Source organism: Ambystoma mexicanum, chromosome 11 (genome assembly GCF_040938575.1).
Source record: "Ambystoma mexicanum isolate Mex_15411 chromosome 11, UKY_AmexF1_1, whole genome shotgun sequence".
Lineage (NCBI taxonomy): Eukaryota > Metazoa > Chordata > Amphibia > Caudata > Ambystomatidae > Ambystoma > Ambystoma mexicanum.
Genome location: NC_090934.1, coordinates 1,189,929,804 through 1,189,950,009, shown reverse-complemented (window position 1 = coordinate 1,189,950,009; position 20,206 = coordinate 1,189,929,804). Strand labels below are relative to the sequence as shown.

Sequence of the window (20,206 nt, the reverse complement as noted above, 5' to 3'; positions counted from 1 at the left end):
TTGTAGAGGAATACAGCTGGCACTGACCACATGGAGTTAGCATCCCCTTCGAATTACTGCACATGTGTGGGAGATCAGTGGCCCACTCGTTCTGGGAGTGCCTACAGCGTGCATGCGCACCAATCTGGAGAAAGACAACCAGGAAGCATTGTCTCTCTCTCACCATATAAGGTAGTTATCCCTAATCATTCAGTCCTTACCTACTGCTCCTGCACCGGATTCAAGTTTCTGCTGGCCAGCATCCAACCTTCCTGACTAATGGCCTGAAAATCTATAGACACTTGGAGACAGACTCTGCCCCCCACCAAACACAAGACATTATTTTTCTTCAGTTTGCCCTTGGGAAAGCCAGTTGGCTACATTTTGTTTTGTATTGGACCTTCCTCCATTAAAACCTATAAATCCATGTTTTCCTAGATACAACTCGCAAAGTGAATAACCTGACAGCAGAATAATTGCTCTCAATGCTGAAGGTCACAGAATAGAGAACCTATTTGGCCTCAGCTATGAAAGAAAGGATGCCATCAAAGATGACTCAATGTGTTAAGGAAGAGGTGGTTTCAAGTCTTGCATTTGTGGATGGGCACGCTAGCATTTTTATTTTGCTTTAAAGGATTATTTACTTTCCATTCTTGAAAAATACAAATTCTCATACTCCAAACTTCACCTAATGCATTTTCACCTAACATCTCATTTGTGCTCATGTTTTGCAGTGAAATAATTTTTAACATCAGTCAAATGATTATGCACAGAGAATATGCACTGATATTTCAAACACAGGGCATAGTTACACATAGGTAAACACTGCAGTTAAAAGACAAATATTAAAAGTTTCAAAAATTCTAACCAATCCTGGACAAAAAGGATTTCACCACATTGTAAACGTGCACAAATCAGTGCCTGAAAATTGGAGATAGGTTAGCAGAAGCATTATTAATTTTTTTTTTTTTTTTTTATTTGGTTTGATTTGGCTAATTAGATTAACCTTTCAAACAAAATTACTTTTATACAAAATATTAAAAAAAACATACAGTAAAAAGGCAAGGTATGCCAAGTAACCAATTAAAACATCGAACAATAACACATGTGACTTACATGAATAATCTTATAATCAAAACAAGGAGAGCAATCGATTACTTACTGGGACAAATTGGACATAAAAGCTTATTTAGGAATTGAATAGTGGCTATTCTTACTGTGATTTTTGGAGTCGCAAATAGCTCATTCCATAGTTCATCATTTGAGCGGCTTATATAGTGGTGTCTCGTTAATTTATCAATAATGTCTTTTCTCTGCATTTTTAAAGCCGCAAGCATTATTAATTTAAGCAGGAGAATTTGACATTCAAAGGGAAAAAAAGAGGCAGGAGAAGGCTCCATGGACACTTGAAAACCAAGTGGTACAATGTTATAGAAGTAAGTTAATACTACTTCTACTAAAAATAAAGGAGCTTTTATATCGCACTTTATACCAGAGACAGCCTCTAAACATGGGACCGGTGTGATGCTCTGATTTGTCTTGCTTTCAAGACAAACGTGTTGCCCGTGAGCTATTCTCCAGAATCATGACAAAGCCTTTCAAGACCATCTTATTGCGGACTGTCAATGAAACTTCACATATGCCAATGTGAACACGTTTCCAGGGTAGCCTGTCCAACAACCAATTTCCATAAAACTGGGAGGGGTTTAGCCAGGTAAGTAAATCCTCGATTCAAAAGGTTTGATGTTTGGAATCAAAAGTCTCTTGCCAAGCCCATGAAACATCACACCTGTACCTAAAATCTGAAAGCCATTTCCAGCTGTTCTCCCTCCTACAAGAAGAAATTGTTAATGTTTATGTTTTAATAACATTTTACTGAAACCTATACACATTCTCAATAACATATTGCTTTGGAACATGCTCATCAACTCACAGACACGCTTATCAGACACAACAGTTTACAGACATGAATAATGGTCTTATGAGGTACTCACATCCCACTCATCAGAGTCGCTATAAACGGGCACCAAAATATCCTGTAAACTGTAAAAATGCTTGGCATGCTCAGTGGTCACCACTCGTACTTCAACCTATATGAAAAGGTGGGAGGAGAGAATAATTACATTAAATGAGTGCTTGTAAATCTGGCTAAAACCAACTTTTATTGACAGTTATGAGGGATACTGATTATTTTAATAACTGACCGGGGAGGGAGAACAAAAGGAAAAGGAAATCATGACAATTTGAATGAATAATGCACAGCAAATTCAATTGCTTCTAGGTTCGAGAACCTAATCAATAACTGCTATTGATAGAAAAACCACACTAATAACAAATTTAAAATCAACGCTTTCAATGTTCTCCAAAAATGTAGGGGTTCTTGTACTGTTCTTATGCTGGAGGAGAAGGGCATTCTATAGAGGAGGCGCCTGAATAGAAAAACGTCTTCCTCTTCGGGAAGAGCACCAAAACCTAGGAACAGGGCGTAATCTCTGATGAGATGATCAAAGAATCTGATTAGGAGTATACCAGGTGTCCATCTCCAAAATATATCCTGTGGCCAAACCACAAATACAATTAAAAGTCAGACTAAGGATATTAAAGACTAGCTGAACAGCAGTGTTTTGGACACCTTGCAGCCGTGTCATCTGATGGGCTTTCAATTCCGTATAAAGAGCAATAGAATTCCCTAGTTTGGTAATAATCAGAGCACTAACCACCACTTAACATGAATCCTTTGTGTGAAGGCATCATGAAGCACGACACAGACAACAGACTTAAAGTTCAAAATAAGATAATTTATTAAAGCAAATGTCAGAATGGTTGAAGGCCTAACTTGCCCTATATGTTAAGGTGGGATTTCCCTACCTGAATGAAACTGAGGAAAGTGTGAGCCAAAGAGTTCAACCTAAAAGTCTGTATGTGTCCAAATTATATCCCTGCTCACAACTAAAGCTAAACCATGTGTAGGGATGTCAATAATCAAAGAAATGGTGTTCAACACAAAGTTTGAGCTTCTCCCAGCTCTTAGCATTCTTTTCGGCTCTCATTTCCCAAGTTCAATAAAGTTCCACAAAGTCTTAAGATTACTTTTCTCAAGTTCAAAGCAATACAGTTCCGCATAATACTCAGGGTTCCCTTCCCCAAGACTCAAACAACTCAGTTAAAAAGAAAAGAGTCTTGAGGCTCTGTCCTCAAGACAGCGTTTGTAATTCCTCGGGTCTCAGGGTTACTGTCCCCAAAACTTCAATACCACAACTGATATTTGTTTCAGTCTTTCAAAGTTCAACACAAATCCAGGCCAACTTGACCCTAGTCCTAGTTTGCATCACCAGCTTACTTGTAGTGCTTCTTCTGGATATATTTCACAATGTCTTTGCCTTTCACACTTCAGGGTTCCCTGGTCTAGGCACAGTTGTCAGACCACACGGTCCAACCATCACAGGTCGCGCAACCAGGAACCCTAGGCTCTTTAGCCCACACAGCTTTTTCTCTTTTACTCCTGTTTACAGATTCACCTTCACTTGACTTCTCTTTGTCGGCCTCTTGGCTTTATCTATAAGTTCACATTTTCCAGGCTTCTCTTTAGTCAGCCTCTTGACTTTGCCATTATGTGTTACACACCTCTGCACTACTCTTTGGCCTTTTAGCACTGTACTCATTCATAAGGTTCACTGTATTGCGATGGTATGGCTCATGTCCCACCTTTCTGTGATACTCTTTAACACTTGCACGCTTTTATGAATTTTGCATTTAGTTGGGAACTTTGCCTTGTATCTCTTGTTTCACGTTTTCATTCAGTTCGGTTTTCAATACACCATAGTGTTCGTTGAAGTTTTCATTCAGCTAGGTGTTCAAAATGCATATTTTATCTTTGGTTCGAGTTTTCACTCATTTCCATATTCAACATGTATATTGCAGATTTGTTTCATGTTTTCATTCCATTCGGTATTCAAACAGTGTACGGCAGTTCATTATCTGTGGGCAGCTTTCCCGAGGCGCCACAGCTTCGAGTGACCTCCGACACTCACCAGCTTTTGCCGTCCTCTCCAGCGGCTCATCCTGCCTTCTGTCTGCTTCTCCTGTCGGCGGACCACCTCTTGCGAGCCCTGCTTTCACTATGTGTGTTCGTCTGCAGACGCCGGGGCCTCTGCTTCCCTGACACAGACGGCGTCCCTTCTTTCGATTTGCTGGCAGGATTACCAACATGCTTTCCAATATTGAGGCTCCCATATAGGTGGTAGCCCCATGGCTGAACCGGCCTTGGGCACCACAGCTTCTCAGAGCATTGCTGGCGTCATGGATGCCTCGCAGGCCCTACCACAGCCTTCTCTTCACGTCACAGGTCTCCCTGCTGATCTCTCTGTTGTTCTCTAGTTCTCCATTTATACACCTGCAATCACTTGACAGGTTGCAGGTGTGGATTCCTAATTAGATTTGCTTGACCATAGTTAGGCATCTTCTTTGTTCCAGTATCAAAGGGGTGAAAAGGATTTTGAGTGTTTATTGCTCTTAGTCGCCTCTTCCACATCCCAGTACTTTCTCGACTCAAATGAGGGAAGCAGATTTAAAACAGCCTATAAAGGTATAAAGGGAGGGGTAGGTTGGTCATCATTTGGTCATCATTAGAGAAAGGGGGATACCATGTCTTGCCTGTGGGCACCCCACTCCCAATCGCCAAGGACCCTGCGCCTACGAGATCCTCCCTCGCTTCTTCACCCCGCCGGGTCAGTATCCAAAAGCGATGGCCTTTCCCCGCCACCTGAGAAGAGGATCCAGGGGGAGAAGGAGTGGAAATACCCTTCGGTTTCTCACATTTCGTATAAAAGGTCAAATCCGGCCTAATTGGCAAATTTAACAAAAACATTTTGCATAATAGCATTAATCTGGGTACTCGCACCAAGATCTCCTTCCCAGATAATTCAAGTGTTTTAAACTTGGATGCATAGGAGGGATCAAAATTGAACAATCTCAGGGGAGCAGGGATATATTTTCAGCCAAGTAGAATCAGCCGGAATCATCACTACGTTAAGCTTTAACCCATTAAATTAATAAGACCTCTAAGGTCCCAATGGATGAAACGCAGAATTAATTTGGAGGAAGGACAAGAACTCAAGACATTGAAAAATTGAGAAAGGGAGAGATCAAAGATTGGGAAAGGAAAAGAATGCGTGGAATAAAGCATGGGAAGAGAATTCTCATTAGTACCCAGTGAGGGACAATGAGCTTGTAACAAGCGCTGTCATTGGCCCTTGCCTGGTCGTTACCAGTCCGACAAAGCCTTTCACTGAGTCACATTCAATGACCCGATGGCCGTCATAGAAAGAGAAGGGACTACATGTAGTCCCGTCTCGACGTTTTCTAGTGGCCATCTTCTTTGTTTACTTTTTTTTATTTTGCTTTTTAATGGCTACCATGGAAAGGGAGAAGGGACTACTTGTAGTCCCTTTTCCCCGTTCAATGGCGGCCATCTTGCTAGTTTATTTTTTTCTTTGCTTTTGAATGGCTGCCATGGAAACAGAGAAGGGAATCAAAGCTTTAAAAAAACACTATTAGTACCCCAGGTCTTACAGGCTGGGAATCTAATAGCAATAAGACCTTGCAGGGGGGGGGGGGGGTCAATTCTGGCTTTGAGGAATGCCTTGGGAGCTTACTGATTAAATGATTAATTAGATGACAGAAAGGTCACAAGAGAAATTCACAAACATTAAGAAAAATGCAAAGACCAAGCGAAGGAGTGCATGAGAGAGAAAAAAGGGAACGATTAAAATAAGTTTTGAATTTGTAACAGGAAAGACAGAACTTAAGGGGTGCAACAGAAATCTTGAGACAAAGCAGGAGGATAAGAGAAATAGGCAGTAAACAAGAAAATAACTGTTGAAAAGTGAAAGAAAATATCAAGAGAAATTAAATTAACATTGACAAAAGCAGATTTGTCCTCTATTTCTACATATCCTTACAACCATTGTCATGTACACCCCCTTCTTCTGTTATCCTGCTAATTGGGCCTATTCTAGGGACACTGTATATCTTGTCACCCATTGCTTGGTCTTTTGTCTTATTCTGACACTCCTCATTGCCGTAAAGAGCAGACCAGTACGGGCCATGGCGTTTGCTAAACCCAAACAACAAAAAACATCTGATATTAAGGACTTACTCATTACAGCAAATAAAAGTAAAGATAATCATGCAGAAACCTCATCGGCCTACAAGCTATCATTGCCTCACAACTTCAACATTTGAAAAAATACATGCTACAAGAGCTAAAACAAGACATCTCTGATTGCAAAATAGAATTTCAATGTACAGTGGGAGATAGTAACAAATACATTGATGCAACAGAGCAGCGTCCCCATGAGGTTGGGATTTCACTGATGGAAGTTTATAACGATCGAGGAGGCATTGAACAAAATATATTAGCGGTAAAATAACATCAGGGATAAGTACTAATTAAAATTGAAGATGGCAAAAACAGAGCTAGGTGGAATAATGTCAGAATCAGAGAGGTCCCATCCACAATCACAAACGTGGATTTAGAAAGATATGTACAAGACTTTTTCGAAGAAATCTTGGACCTTCCAGAAGAAATGGACATGATCATTCACCTTGTGGACCATGCGTTATCAGTTTATGAGAAGCTACAGGGATTTCTCCCAGATGTCCTAACCAGGGTCCAGTATTTCAACACGAAAGAGAATATCATGAAGTAAACAAAGAATTTGGAGTTCTATACCTTTCGCAGAACGAAGCAGTGCCTTTTTCCATAATTTGGCACAATCCACACTCTAGAAAGACGCCCCATGAAACCTGTAACCTCTTGGCTTCAAGAACATTCCACTCCATATTGGAGGGGCTTTCCTTTTAAGCTTCTCTATAAACTTAATAGCAAACATTTTGAGGTCTCTTCTTTAGACAAAGCCTCCGCCATCCTTCAGCTGGATTTTGGCACTGTGCATGATCATCCTTCTTCATCCTTCCTTCGACCACGGAAAATTTGTTGGCCAACCTGCCCCGAAAGGAGACAGCAACTTCAACAGAAACTCTAAAATGGATCACCAAGAAGAAGACAAGCATTGAAGCTGTACACATGAAGCAGTTTATCTAGCTGAGCTTTTTGATCTTTGTTTGCAAACCTCTCTATGAGAATTTTATATCAGATTAGCATAAGTACCCATTCTCCAAACAGGTTCTGTAGACAGACATGATAACACTAATCCTGTAGGTCGCTGTTCTGATTCGCTTATCGCAGATGTGATTTGCACCCTGTAATAAACTACTACTGAGAATGAGCACCTGTGGCTGGCTGACATACCCTGGAGACAACGTTGGAGGTAGGCGAGAGTTGGTGTGCTGATGCATACTGGGACATTCTGTGCTCTCTTCTCACCTGTTGCCCCAGCCTGGTGTGGTGTAGTTCCTTGCAGTCCAAATATCCTGGAAATCGTGCACCCTAGTGCCCGGACTTCTACTTTTGTTTCTCGTGTCGGGACCCGTCCTTCTACAACCACACTGATGTTTCGCCGATTTAAGGCAACCGTCTCATGTGTGAAGGTGCTGAAATTCGGGGCATGGGGTAGAGTGTCCAAATGTCATGAAGCTAGTAATGTCCAGAGGGTCCTAACAGGTAACTATGCTAAATGTGGTGCAGATTGGTGAAACAGTGTGGAATTGTATAAAAAACAAGGCTTTGCCAAGCCACAAACCCACACATTTTGACTTGTGCTGAAATCCAGGGAACAGGGTGTGTGTCCAAATGTCACATAGCCAGTAATGTCCAGAGGGTCTTAACCGGTAACTATGCAGAATTTGGTGCACATTCGTGAAACAGTGTGGAATTGGCAAAGAAAGCATTGTGCCTCATACAAGCCACAAACTTGCAAACAAATTTTGACTTGTGCTGAAATTCGGGGAACGGGGTCTGGTGTCCAAATGTCATGTAGCCAGTAACATCTGTAGGGTCCTAACAGACAACTATGCAAAATTTGGTGCAGGCTGGTGAACTGTGTGGAATTGTATGGAACAACACTTTGCTACAAATCCTGCCACAAACACATGTTCACTTTTATATATAAACTAGCCATACACCCCAGAGTTGCCCGGGTTTGTAGCTGACATGCACGTGGGGGTCTGCTGTAGCCTTGTGTATGTTGTATTGTGTACTAACTGCCTATTTTTGAAAAATCGCAAAATTGGCAATCTCCTGTAATCGCCTACACTGATAGCATAGGGCCTGACCCTGTTCCATCCCCGTCTGTGCAGGGCGAATGGGTGGGGTTGGCGAAATGTCACTATCACCAGTACACCCCAGACTGGCATGCCGACCTTGAGCCAACATTTCAGCCCCCCAACTGCTATGAGGCTGGAGCCAACCCCAAACATACAAACACATTTTCACAAATATTTATATATATAGATTAAGAGGATATAATATGTTTCTTTACTAAGCTTCTTCCTTCAACAACTTAAAACAAAATGATTGTGTTGCTGTGAATGGATGAGGGGTTAATATTACTTTGATAGAAAAGCAGTTTGACCTTCCCCTTCCAACACCCTCTTACACACGTTGCTTCATTAGTGTTATTACCTCATTTATTGTATCCATGTTTTTACTAAGACCTACAAGCAATACATATTTGTTCACCTTATATAATATTTAATGCTATAGTTTGGCCCGTTACGCTGTTTTCTGGGAATTATTGAAACACAATCAATGTTGGATTATATTGAGATTATTCCTTGCTTGGGGACCGCCATTTATAGAAGCCTCATCGATGTTGAATATTGCTTTTCGGTCTTTGGAACAATCACTTACCCCTTAGTTTTTTTTAAAGTTAAGTGGAAATAAGATGTGGAAAAAATATTAGGAATATTCCGACAACACTATACCTTGTTTACACGACACAATTCTTGCATACAAGTGAATGATCAAATGTCAATCATGTCTATTAAAATATTTTCCCTTAATGTAAATTTGAATTCCCCCTTCAAAAGAAAAGCACTATCACACATTTAGCTCCCTCAGATGCAGATATTATTTTGCTTCAAGAAACGCATTTAAAAAAGGCTGACGAATGGCAATTCCATTATATGATTTTGTATATGTTTTAATGGAGAAATGTGAATAAAGGTATTTTTACTGATTGAAAAAACTCCATTTTAGCACATTCCCTTCTCAATTTTCCCCATTCAATAACTGCATGTAAAGAGGCCTGGTGACACTAATTAATGCCAAGACAAAATTCAAGATGGAAAATTTTCTTATAGACACTGAAGCGTGGTTATGTTTGCTAACTGGGTGATCTAGGAAGGAAGCACATTACCCTATTTTCAGATTACGACCCAAACAGTCACAATGTTTCTTGTCTTGCCCACCTCCTCCTGAATATTGCACAATTTTCCAGGAGTCTGCGGTTTTTGGGTGGCAATTTTAAAATTGTGATGGATCCTACCATATAATAGTCCTGTCAAATCATCTACTGACGCTCCCGCCTCGGACGCCCTAGCCCAAGGAATCCGAGATTTAGGTTTGATAGGTATTTTGGCATTTCCTCCACTCAGAGGTTAGAGATTATACATTGTATTCCCAAATGCATAATATCTATTCAAGTAAGGATAGAACCCCTCTCCCCCCCCTCATTATTAGATTTAGTCCAAGGTGCACTCATTGGTAGCAAGTTTCACTCTGACCATTTAATTATTGATTTAACTGTTTCTCTGGACTCTGAAGATACCTTCTCTTCACACCAGGCTTTTAAATGATTTGCTGTAGAGAAACCCCATTCCCATTCTCTAACAGAAAATAAAGAAATACATTCTTCATTATTTTCAGCTAAATGACAATGGAGAAGTCTCATTAGAATCACTGTTTAAAGCTTGCAAAGTGGTCGCTTTGGGATAAGCCAATTAAACTTTTGGCAGCCAAACATAAAATGATTAAATCACGTTTAGCCGAGCTTTGAGCTCAGATTTCAACTTTAGAACAGGAACACAAGCAAACAGGTTCCTCTATGGTTTATCACACATTGAGAACAGCCAGGGGATGAGACAGAAACATTATTGAGTGAAGAAGCGACCACATCGTTATTATGCACCATACTGTTCAATTATACTAAAAGCAACTAGCTAATAACATTTTAGCCTACAAATTGCCCCAACTTAAATCAGTCTGGGGGTGTACTGGCAATAGTGCAATTTGACCAACCCCACCTATTCGCCCTACACAGGGCGGGGTCCGGCCCTGTGCCATCAGTCTAGGCAATTTCAAGAGATTGCCGATTTTCCGATTGTTGGCTCCAGCCCCACAACAGTTGGTGGGCTGAAACGTTGGCCTGAGGTCAGCATATCAGTCTGGGGTGTACTGGCGACAGTGAAATCTGACTAACCCCACCCATTTGCCCTACACAGGGCGGGGTCTGGCCCTGTGCTATCAGTATAGGTGATTTCGGGAGATTGACGATTTTGCAATTTTTCTAAAATAGGACATTATGACACAAAATAACATACACAAGGCTATAGCAGACACCCACCTGCATGTCAGCTACAGACCGTGTAACGCTGGGTGGTACCGCTAGTTTGATATATTTTCTACCTCCTTTTTAAATCCAAAGGTTTAGACTCCACTGTCCAGCAGGCTGATCTCAACCAGACACATCTTCCAACTCTAACTTAAGCCGACAGGCCTAATTTAGATCGGCCTATGTAAGTGGAAGAGGTATTATAAGCGATTAAATCATTCCCCTTATGAAAATCTCCAGGTCCTGATGGCTTCTCCACTGACTTTTACAAAAAGTTACTTCTCATCTAATCGACCCTCTTATGCGTCGCTTCAATCATTTTCCAGTTTCATGTGGTGTCACTACACCAATGTCACGATCCACACTCACCCTCTTACTCAAACCACATAAGGATCCCAAAGACAACTTGGCATATCGTCCCATACCATTCTGAATTATGATGCTAGAATTCATTCAAGATTTTGGCGAACCTTCTACTTCCTTTCCTACTCAATTTAATTAATGTAGAGCAATCAGGCTTCATACTAAATTTTTAAACTAATAATTTTCAGAGAGGTTTTAATGAGATACTTTTTTGTTGTAAAAAAAGACACCTCTTGCATTACTGGAATTATATGCAATCAAGGCATTTGATAGGATTGATTGTTAGCTTGTGTCACATCTAGACAGGATTGTGAATGTTAGCCAGTACCACATTTAGATATAACTGAATATCATCCAGCAGGGCTACGGTACGTATAACCTTGAAGACTACGGTATGTATAGCTTCCACCACATCTGTGGACACAGGCCGCAGGTACGGCCAAACATCCATGTACCATAGAATGCAGCTATGGCTATGCTTTCCGGTTTAGCCGCACATAAAGCTGCCCAGACTGAAGCATCTGATGTACCTCAACACCTCTGCCACTACCATACGGCGACTACCTACAAAAGAAATCCGGTATAGCTGGTCACACATCGACTCAACAATAGCAATCTATTGCAAACCACCAACAGCGCCCATCCACGTGCCTGACCTTGCTTTGGGCTGATTAGTCGAGCCTAGCCATCCACCCAAGTCCTAGACTGGCAAAATGCACACATGCATCTCCGAATCTAAACTCTTTCAAATTTTCCAGCACATTGACTACGGTCACTGAGGGCGTTCCAACCAAAAAGCGCACTGAGGCCACACAAATGGGGAAAGAGCACTATATAAATAACCAAATACAATACAATACAATATCAGTTTGCCTTTAAACACATTAATGATTTTATTGGGCAACTTATTTAACCAAGAGATTTTTATACCCGGACCTAAACACTCAAGGCTGGCCAACCTATGTTAACAGAAGAACGCTTAACCATAGCCCACAATTGGAAAGCAAAAGAGATTCCCATATTACACAAGCAGTGGACCAAACTTTGGCATGTGTGTGCTATGAAAAGAAATGACTGCCACGCTCACTGACACCTATGCTAAATATATGACTCAAATTTACTACGGAAGATAAGAATCGTAAGTCAAACTTATGCCCCCAAAATGAGTCATAACTTGTGTGGAGGTAAGTTACATGTATTTAAGAAAAAGACTTGTGACCAAAATACTGAAAGACGGAAGTTAAGAAAAAGAGCGTATACCATAGCATATCTTCCATCAAAGGGGGAAGATATGCAAAGACATAGGCATAAATAACCCCAAAACATATAACTATTAATATCTCTGCCAAACAGTTACCAGAAAATAGATAACAGTCACAACCACCACTAAGGTACCAGAGAAGAGACTGGTGTAAGGGAGGCATGGTATGAACAGTAAAACACACACAAGTGACCACAGTTCAAGTGTGTTTAATGAACTTAAAAAAGGGTTTGAAAAACGCCTATCTAATCCTAAATCTACAGATGGGAGCAAGCTTCAACCATCAAATAATAATAACGCTGTCCTTGTAGTGTCTTGTCAAAATAAAAGGGCCTACACTAATAAACCTATTGCCAAACCTTACCTCTAAATACAAATAGAGTGGGAAACAATGTTACGAAAAGAAGAACAAGTTTACCAACTGTAACGTTTTTTCGACTGGATGTTCCTCCCACGTATTCCTTATCTTTGATATTCATTTCCAGCTTGCTGGCCTCTGAATTTATTTTTCAGTAGAGGGCGCTGCGCGTCGACATCCCTCGAGTCGATGTCCCTCGAAGGCCTTCGTATCGCCGTCGATGTAATAAGGAACAAGTTACTTACCTGTAACTGTTGTTCTCCAGCATGGGTCTGGCATGGATTCACATGCTCATGAATATTCCCCGTCGTCAGGCTGGGAATCCTCGGTAAAGAAAAATCAGTATCAGTTTCGTTTCTGATCTGTCTTTCGTAGTAGTAACCAATTACTGATCTCTGCGTCATACTGACCACAGCCAATGACTGCCCTCTCCCTAACCCCTGCCTCTGGCAGCCATCCTCAGATTTGGTAGCACGTGAAGTGGCAGTATGACCATGTGAAGAGCCGCAGAGGGGTAGGCGGGAGGGTTCGCATGTGAATCCATGCCAGACCCATGCTGGAGAACAACAGTTACAGGTAAGTAACTTGTTCCTTCTCCAGCATGGGGTCTGGCATGGATTCACATGCTCATGAATAAAAGAATACATAGCAGTACGCACATGCACAACCACAGGAGGTGGCAACAGGCTCAACATTAAGCAACAAAACAACTCAACATTAAGCATCTCTTACCTCCTCACCAGGCTCACCTTAAGCGAACAGGTTGCGCAGCACTGCCTGGCCGACCCTGGACTCCTCCCTGGAATCCCGGTCAATGAGTAGAATTTCGTGAAGGTGTGCGTCGACCTCCACGTAGCAGCCCTGCAGATATCCAGAAGGGGCACACCAGATAGGAACTCCGTGGTAGCTGCGATCGCTCTGGTGGAATGGGCTCTCGGACGGACGGGCAGCGGTCGGTTTGCCAACCGATGACAGTACATGATACAGCCAGAGAGCCATCTGGAAATAGAAGCCTTTGAGAGAGCGTTCCCCTGATTGACAGGTCCAAAGTTCACAAAAAGTTGTGACGTCTTCCGAAAACTCTTGGTGCGGTCCACATAGAACTTCAGCGCTCTAGCCACATCCAGCGAGTGCAAAGTCCTTTCAGCCGGCGACAAAGGCGACGGGAAGAAAACAGGCAACACCAAGGGTTCGTTGAGGTGGAAGTCCGACGGCACCTTGGGCATGAAGCAGGGGTGCGTCCTGAGCACTACCCTTGTGTCGTAAAAAGTCAAATACGGGGGCTTGCAGGAAAGGTCCTGGATCTCTCCCACCCGTCGTGCGGAGGTGATGGCCACAAGAAACGCTGTTTTCCACGACAAGAACTTCAACGGAGCTGAGTGCAGAGGCTCGAACGGAGGTCCCATGAGCTTGGTCAGCACCACGTTGAGCTCCCACGCCGGGGCCGGAGCCTTCACCGGCGGGAATGATCTGAACAGTCCCTTCATGAATTCTTTCACAGGACGATGAGACCACAAAGACGTCCGTCCCGTGGTTCTGGTGTATCGGGAGATCGCAGCAAGATGTATCTTGATGGAAGCGTGCGCCAGTCCAGCCTTGGCCAGCGTCAGTAGGTACAGCAGTACTTGAGGAGCCGTAATCCGTAGAGGGTTAATCTTCTGTGCGTGGCACCAGACAGAGAACCTCTTCCATTTGTGTCCGTAGCATTTAAGAGTTGAGGACGCCCTGGCCTTTGCAAGAACCTCTCTGCAGTCGGCCAGTATGTCGTAACCTCCAAACTCTAGCGCTGCAGGAGCCAGGCCTGCAAGTTCAGCGACTTCGGGTCGTGATGGAGGATGGCGCCTCCTTCCCTGGAGAGAAGATCCCCATCCACTGGCAGCTTGATTGACGGGGACGCTGACAAGTCCAGAAGGTCCGGGAACCATATCTGCCTCGGCCACGCAGGTGCGAGGAGGATCATCCTGCACCATGACCTCTTGAGCTGGTTGATGAGCCGGATCAGCAACGGCAATGGAGGGAACGCGTATAGAAACAGGCTCTCCCAGGGGAATGAGAAAGCATCGCCCATGCTCCTCGGCTGGGGAAACCTGCTGGCGAACCTCCGGCACTTGGAGTTCGTCGCCATCGCAAACAGATCGATCTGGGGTGTGCCCCACCGTCGGAAGAGGCGGTCCACTAGATCCTGTCGTAGTTCCCACTCGTGGCACGAGCGCAGCTCTCTGCTGAGCGAGTCGGCGATGGTATTTTTTTATTCCTGTCAGATGAAATGGCACCAGAAACATCCCTTGGGCGACGGCCCAATGCCACAGATCCTGCGCCTCCTTGGACAGGGCTGGGGATCTGGTACCGCCCTGCTTCCTGATGTAGAACATGGTGGTGGTGTTGTCGGTGAAGATCCTCACCACCTTGCCCTTGAGGGACGGAAGAAAGGACCTGAGGGCCCAAAACACTGCACGGAGCTCCAGGACGTTGATATGGAGGGACTTCTCCGTCGGAAGCCAAAGGCCTCTCGCGTGCAGATTTTCGGTGTGCGCTCCCCACCCTTCCAGGGAGGCATCCGTGGTCACTGTCTTCTGGTGGCCCGGGGTCTGGAAGTCCATGCCCGCCGTCAGATGCGCGCGGGTGCCCCACCACCGGATCGCTCGTCGGAAACTCTCGTCGAGTGTGATCCTGTCCTCGAAGCTGCCCGTCGTCTGGATCCAGCGAGCGTCCAGGAACTCCTGTAACGGGCGCATCCGAAGCCTGCACAGGCGGATGCGATAAATGCAAGAAGACATCATTCCGAGGAGGGATTTGATGGACCTCACCCTGGCCACGTCCTCAACCAGCATCCGCTGCACCTTGCCCAAGATGGCCCTCGTCCTTTCCTCCGACGGCGAGGCCAGAAGCGCCACTGTGTCGAGTTTCGCTCCCAGACACAGTGCGTCTTGCGCGGGCACCAGGTGGGACTTGGCGTAGTTTATGGAGAATCCCAGGTCCGTGAGTAGTTGGACGGTCCTCGCCGTGTGCTCCGCGACGAGCTCCCTTGTCTTTGCTCGGATGAGCCAGTCGTCCAGGTAGGGGTAGACGTGGATCCCCTCCAGGCGCAGCCGCGCCGCGACCGGTGCGAGGCACTTGGTGAACACCCTGGGTGCCGACCTCAATCCGAAGGGAAGGGCTCTGAACTGGTAGTGACGCCCTTGGACCACGAATCTGAGAACCCTTCGGTGCCCCTTTAGGATGGGGATATGGAAGTAAGCATCCTCCAAATCCAAAGACGACAGGAAATTGCCCTCCTCCAGCTGACCCAGGATGTGCTGGAGGGTGACCATCCGGAACTTCTGTGCCTTGATGAATCTGTTCAGTCGTCGTAGGTCCAGGATGGGACGCCATCCTCCTGTCTTCTTCTTCACGAGGAAGTATCTTGAGTAAACTCCGGAGCCCCGAAGCCTCTTTGGGAGGAGCTCGATGGCACCTTTCTTGAGCATCGCCTTTACCTCCAAGAGAAGTTGAGGGACATGATGTACCTTCCTGGCCACGGGGGGGACGCGCAGGCACTTCTTTAGAAACTCGAGTGCGTGACCCTGGGCCAGGGCGTCCAGCACCCAACGGTCGGTGGAGATGGACTCCCACATGCTGACGAAGTTCGCCAGCCTGCCTCCCACCGGGGTGCTTCGGTAGGGGGCCGACCCCACGGCCGGTTCAGACCTGCTTCGACGAGGCTTTGCCGCATTGTCCTCCCTGGCGACGACGGCGGGGTCCGCCCGACTTGCCTCATCCCCTGTAGGCTTCCTGTGACGACGAACGGGCCGCTTGACGTTAGGTGGAATATCCGCCGCCGGAACCTTTGGAGGCACCCTGCTTGCCTCCGGTGCTCCGAAAGGGCGGCCGTTGTTGCTGGAGAACACCAAGAGCCCGGGCCGTCTCCGTGTCCGTCTTGATGGCTTGTAGGGAATCGTCCACTGTTTTCCCAAACAGGTTGCTCCCGTCGAACGGCATGTCCAAAACTCTGGTCTGCACGTCCTGCCGGAAGTCCGTTGCCTTGAGCCATCCATGGCGTCTAAGGCACACGCTGTTGCCCAACTGGCGAAACCCAGTGTCAGCGATGTCTGTCGCTATCGTAATGACGTGGTCCGACGCCACTTCTCCTTCCTGCAAGATCTCTAGGGCCTCCGCCCTCTTGTCGTCTGGTAGGAAGTCCAGCAGGGGGGCGATCTTGTACCACAACTCCCTGTCGTAGCGGGCTAAGATAGCCAAGGCATTGGCAGCCTTAATCGTCGTTGCTGCCGACGAGATGACTCTGCGTCCCATCGTGTCCAATTTCTTTCCCTCGCCGTCCGGGGGGGAGGTTGACGTAGAGGCCAATGCCCCCCCCCCCCGGCTTTCTTCCTGGCTGCCGCGGAGACGACCGAGTCCGGGGTCGGCTGTAACCGAAGGCACAAGGGGGACGCGTCCGGGACCCGGTACTTCTTCTCGTACCGGTCCCTTCTCGCAGGCGTTGTGGATGGGTTCTTGAGGAGGGCGAGACCCTCATCCCAGATATCGTCCAGTAGAGGTACAGCGAGGACCGTCTTCTTCTTGGTCTCGCGCCGTTGATAAAGGAAACCTTCCTTCTTCTTCTCTTCCGGGCAGAGCTGGAAAAGCTCGGATGCCCTGGCGATCATAGCATGAAACGATCCAATCTCGTCGGGCGGGGAAGCCCGGGGAGGAGGTGACGACGGAAGATCCTCGACGTAAACTTCGTCGTCTGTACCCGTCGCGGCCGTGTCCGTCCCCGTATCATCCCCAGGGGTCGTGGACGGGGAGGAGGGCTGAGCAGGGCATGATGGTTGAAAAGGAGGTGGAGGATGAATCCTTCTTCTCTTAGGAGTAGGGCTCCCAGAAGGGCCTGGCTCCGGGTCCCCCGTCGGGAGCGGTTCCTCCATTGGTGGTAACGGCAATCTCGTCCTTATCTCCGAGCATAAGGACTGTATAGCCAACAAAATGGCCGCCGGGTTGTCTTGCGGCACTGGTTGAGGGGATTCTGACGGGCGGTCAGGAACCTCGTCGGCACCCTCGACGTTCTCGTCGTCTCCTATGTCGGGGTCCCTCCCGATGGGCTGGTCTTCTTCCACACCAATGCCGAGGCTTAAGACTTCGATCAGCTCCTCTTCAGAGGTTGAGGCCGAATCCACGATGGCCTCCTGCCCCCCCCTTTTCTTCTCCGTCGGAGGTTTCATGGGGGTCCTGTCGATGGGCTTGAAATAGGACTCCCTCCGCGGTGGCAGGGAGACTCTGGGCCCCGAGGTCGCCTCCACTGGTGTAGCCTCCACAGGCTGAGCCAGGGCTGCCGCGACTGTCTCGATAGAGGCCTTGGCCGGGTGGATCAAGGCTTTCACCACCTTAGGTGCGCTCACCGCCTTCTCCTTGGGGGGAGGGTCACTGCCTCGCTCCCCCTCCGATGGGGCCTTCGAGCTCGACCGGGGCCTCTCCAGAAGCTTTGCCGGGTGCTCGGACTTCCTCTTACCCGAGCCAGAGCATTGGCTCGTGGTTGATGGCACCGGGGAGGTTGCGCCCTGCGTGGCAGTCGAAGAGCCCGACCATTCGGCGCTCCCTGTGCCAGCGGACTCGCGGTGCTTGGCCTTCTGTTGGGCCCCCGTCGTCTGGCCCCCTCAAAGGTCTTAGAAGACCGCTCGGACTACTTCTTCTTTTTCTCGCCTGACGGGCTCTTCCCTTCCAACCAGTTGGCGAGACGCAGATGGCGGTCCTTCATGGTCCGCTCCGACATGTTCCCGCAAAACGCACAGTCCTTCTCCACGTGTGTCTTGTCCTCATGCAGGCAGTAGAGGCAAAGGGAGTGTTCGTCCTCCTTGAAGACATTCTGAAGCTGGCATCCAGGGCAGACCCTGAACAGCTTTCCGTGCGTCGAGCTTCCCTTCTCCTGGGCCATGTCCGAGATGGGCCTGAGAAACTTCTGGAGTCCTCAAAAAGCATGGCTCGACTAAATCTTCACCCTTGAGGGGCGTAGAAAAATCCGACACAGGTCCCCGTTGATCGGATAAAGAACAGTAGAGCTTGGGGCTCTTTTGACCGAAAAAAGAGAGAATTTTCCTATGAAAAAGCGCGAAAACGCACTAAAGCTCGAGAGCAATAACACGAGGATCCCAACACTTGAACATGTGGTAAAAATCTGAGGATGGCTGCCAGAGGCGGGGCTTTAGGAGAGGGCAGTCATTGGCTGTGGTCAGTATGACGCAGAGATCAGTGATTGGTTACTACTACGAAAGACAGATCAGAAACGAAACTGATACTGATTTTTCTTTACCGAGGATTCCCAGCCTGACGACGGGGAATATTCATGAGCATGTGAATCCATGCCAGACCCCATGCTGGAGAATAGGTATAAATAGTCGCATGCAGCATCCGTTGCTCAGTTCCATTTAGAAGTGCTATGTTTATCCAGGATGAGATGGTTAGTCCTCTTGAGGGAGCGTAGGCTGCAACTACAAGGGAAGTTTTACTGTGGGGAAGAATGGGAGGGGCGATAAGGAATACGTGGGAGGAACATCCAGTCGAAAGAACGTTACAGTTGGTAGCTAACTTGTTCTTGAAATGGATTGTGTCCTGCCATATATTCCTTATCTTTGATAGACTCCCAAAGAAGTAATGTGTACAGGAGGCGGGAGTAAAATTTTGTGTGATTCAAGTATGCACAGAGTGCAATACAGCTTTTCCAAATTTAGTTTCTTGGCTAGCTAGTGGAGGAGTCAAGACTATAAAACCTGGTAAAGGTATGTGTAGACTACCATGTGGCAGCTGCACAGATGTCGTTTATTGGAACTCCTCTCTGGAGAGCTGACGAAGCTGCGATACCCCTGGTTGAATAAGCCCTCAGTTGTTGAGGGGGGGTCTTTTCCTGCAAATTTATAGCATTCTTGGATGGTTAAAATTATCCATCTTGAGATAGTTTGTTTGGCGATTGCCAGGCCTAGTTTATGTCCTGCATACCCCACAATTGGTCTGGTTGCCTAAATCTTGCAAGTCTGCTGATGTAGAAACTCAAAGCACGCTTTGGGTCAAGTCTGTGCAATCTTTCCTCCTCTTTCTCAGGATGAGGAGGTGGATAGAATGAAGGTAATGTTATTTTCAGCGTAATGCAAAATTCTGACACAACCTTTGGGAGGAAATTAGGCTTTACTTGAAGAACTACTTTATCCTTGTGGAAAGTAGTATGTGGAGGTTTGCAAGATAAGCTTGTAGTTCTCTCATTCTTCTGGCAGAAGTTATTGACACTAGGAAAACTGTTTTAAGAGTGAGAAATCTTAATGGGCAGGAGTGGTGGGGTTCAAAAGGAGTGCCCATTGGATATTTTAGAACTAGATTTAATTCCCACAGGGGAACTTGGAAAGGGGTTGGAGGGTAGACATTAGTCAACCCTTTCAGAAATGGAATCACTAAAGGCATCTTAAAATATGAGGGTTGCTCCGCTGTGCGTTTGAAAATTGATAACGCAGCGAGATAACCCTTACTTGTGCCAACCTGTAGTATTAAATTTGCTAAGTCTAGTAGGAAAGACAATGCTGTCGGTGTGTTGCATGAAAAAGGGTCAATATTCTCATCTCTACACCAGCTGCAGAATTTGTTCCAACAACAGCGGTATAGTGATTTGGTTGCTGGCCTTCTGGCCGAAAGCAACACCTCCATTACGTCATCCGGGCGGTCCCAATCTTTGTATCTCAGCCTTTCAGAAACCATGCATGAAGGTTGAGAGTT

At 46.1% G+C, this 20,206-nt stretch overlaps 1 protein-coding gene across 25 annotated transcripts in view; it reads right to left on the bottom strand.

Annotated features, from left to right (window-relative positions):
• Positions 1 to 20,206, bottom strand: part of PPCDC (phosphopantothenoylcysteine decarboxylase) — a 728,417-nt gene that overhangs the window by 412,000 nt on the left and 296,211 nt on the right. For all 25 annotated transcript variants that reach the window (XR_011279806.1, XR_011279805.1, XM_069624534.1 and 22 more), the window contains one exon: positions 1,974 to 2,069. Coding sequence is in view for 19 of the 25 variants with exons in the window: in XM_069624534.1 (XP_069480635.1) it covers positions 1,974 to 2,069 (96 nt within the window). In the remaining 6 variants the exon portion in view is untranslated. The remainder of the gene's footprint in view (positions 1 to 1,973; positions 2,070 to 20,206) is intronic.